Source organism: Lactuca virosa, chromosome 7 (assembly GCF_052849685.1).
Source record: "Lactuca virosa cultivar CGN04683 chromosome 7, Lactuca_virosa_CGN04683_v6, whole genome shotgun sequence".
Taxonomy (NCBI): domain Eukaryota; kingdom Viridiplantae; phylum Streptophyta; class Magnoliopsida; order Asterales; family Asteraceae; genus Lactuca; species Lactuca virosa.
The window spans coordinates 278602379-278603587 of record NC_136432.1 but is presented as its reverse complement, the minus strand read 5'-3'; the positions used below and the strand labels follow the sequence as shown (position 1 = coordinate 278603587).

Below are 1209 nucleotides of genomic sequence, written 5' to 3'. Positions count from 1 at the left end.
AGTTAGAAGCTGACTGGGTTAGAAATGCTGACTGAGTCCACATCTGACTGAGTTTATGTTGTTGGATTATTTATCTGACTGATTGTGCTGAATGATAAAAATGACCATATTACCCTTGTGTTGTCCCTTGTGCTGGATAAAATAACTATAAAAATACAAATTATCACATAAAATTCAAGTTAAACATACATCATTTAAAATCCAAATACAAAGTGTAATATGAAATCCAAATACAAATTGTCATACATAATAAAAAAAATACATCATTTAACTTGAACCATTTGAAAGTAATTGGTTAGCAATCTGGTCACGCAAATTAGTCATATAATCAACGGCTTCTGAACCCCATTCTATGCCTTGTATGTTTTGTCCATCATTTCCTCGATCTTCCACATCAGGAGTAACCATAGTGTTTTGTTCAAAGCTTGTAAATAAGTCATCTTGAATATTGTATTTCCTTATAAAATTATGACCGCAACACAAGTAATGACTATGTCTCTTTGAATTGGAAAAGGATAAGGAGCCATTTGTTTTAAAATTGGAAATCTCGCCTTCAAGACACCATAAGCACGTTCAATGATATTTCTAAGCCGTGCATGAGCATGATTGAAGTTTTCTTCCTTAGTTAAAGCTCTGTTTCTTTGAAAGTCGGCTAACCAATACCTAGTATTGCGGTAGGGAGCCATAAATCCATGGGTGTTGGTGTATGCGGCATCACAAAGGTAGTATTTATCTATTGATGATTCACAAAGATATCATATAAAGAATATATATAATAAAACTTATAGAAAAATTACAAACCTGGTGGAGGGAATGGAAATCCAGAAGTCGGATTAAATGCAACTTCTTTTAAAACTTTTGAATCATGTGCTATGCCCTCCCATCTAGCCCATACAAAGGTGAATATCATATCAAAATCACAAATTCCGATTACCTTTTCCTCTTCCCATATAGCGAGTTTGTTGATCAACGGGCACAACTGCATGTATAAGTGTTCCATCTAGTGCACCTATTGCTTCGGGAAATATGCGTATTAGCCGTCTATGTCGTTCTGAGGTATTTCTTGTTGGAGTAAACGAGGTTGGTAATATAATTTCTCTTGCAAAACACATCATTGTACGTAGGACCTCGTGAAAACATTAATGAATCTTTTGTGTGGAGTGATGAAATCTTTCTTTAACTGCTCGAAAACGTTCATTATGTCCTATA

The 1209-nt window shown here is 34.6% G+C and overlaps 1 protein-coding gene across 1 annotated transcript; it reads right to left on the bottom strand.

Annotated features, from left to right (window-relative positions):
• Positions 1–267: 267 nt before the first annotated feature.
• On the bottom strand, positions 268–1000 carry LOC145127777 (uncharacterized). Its single transcript, XM_079062910.1, has 2 exons — positions 802–1000; positions 268–551 (listed from the first exon to the last, which is right to left on the bottom strand). The coding sequence occupies exons 1-2, from the start codon at positions 998–1000 to the stop codon at positions 268–270; spliced, it is 483 nt and encodes a 160-aa protein (XP_078919036.1).
• Positions 1001–1209: the final 209 nt, after the last annotated feature.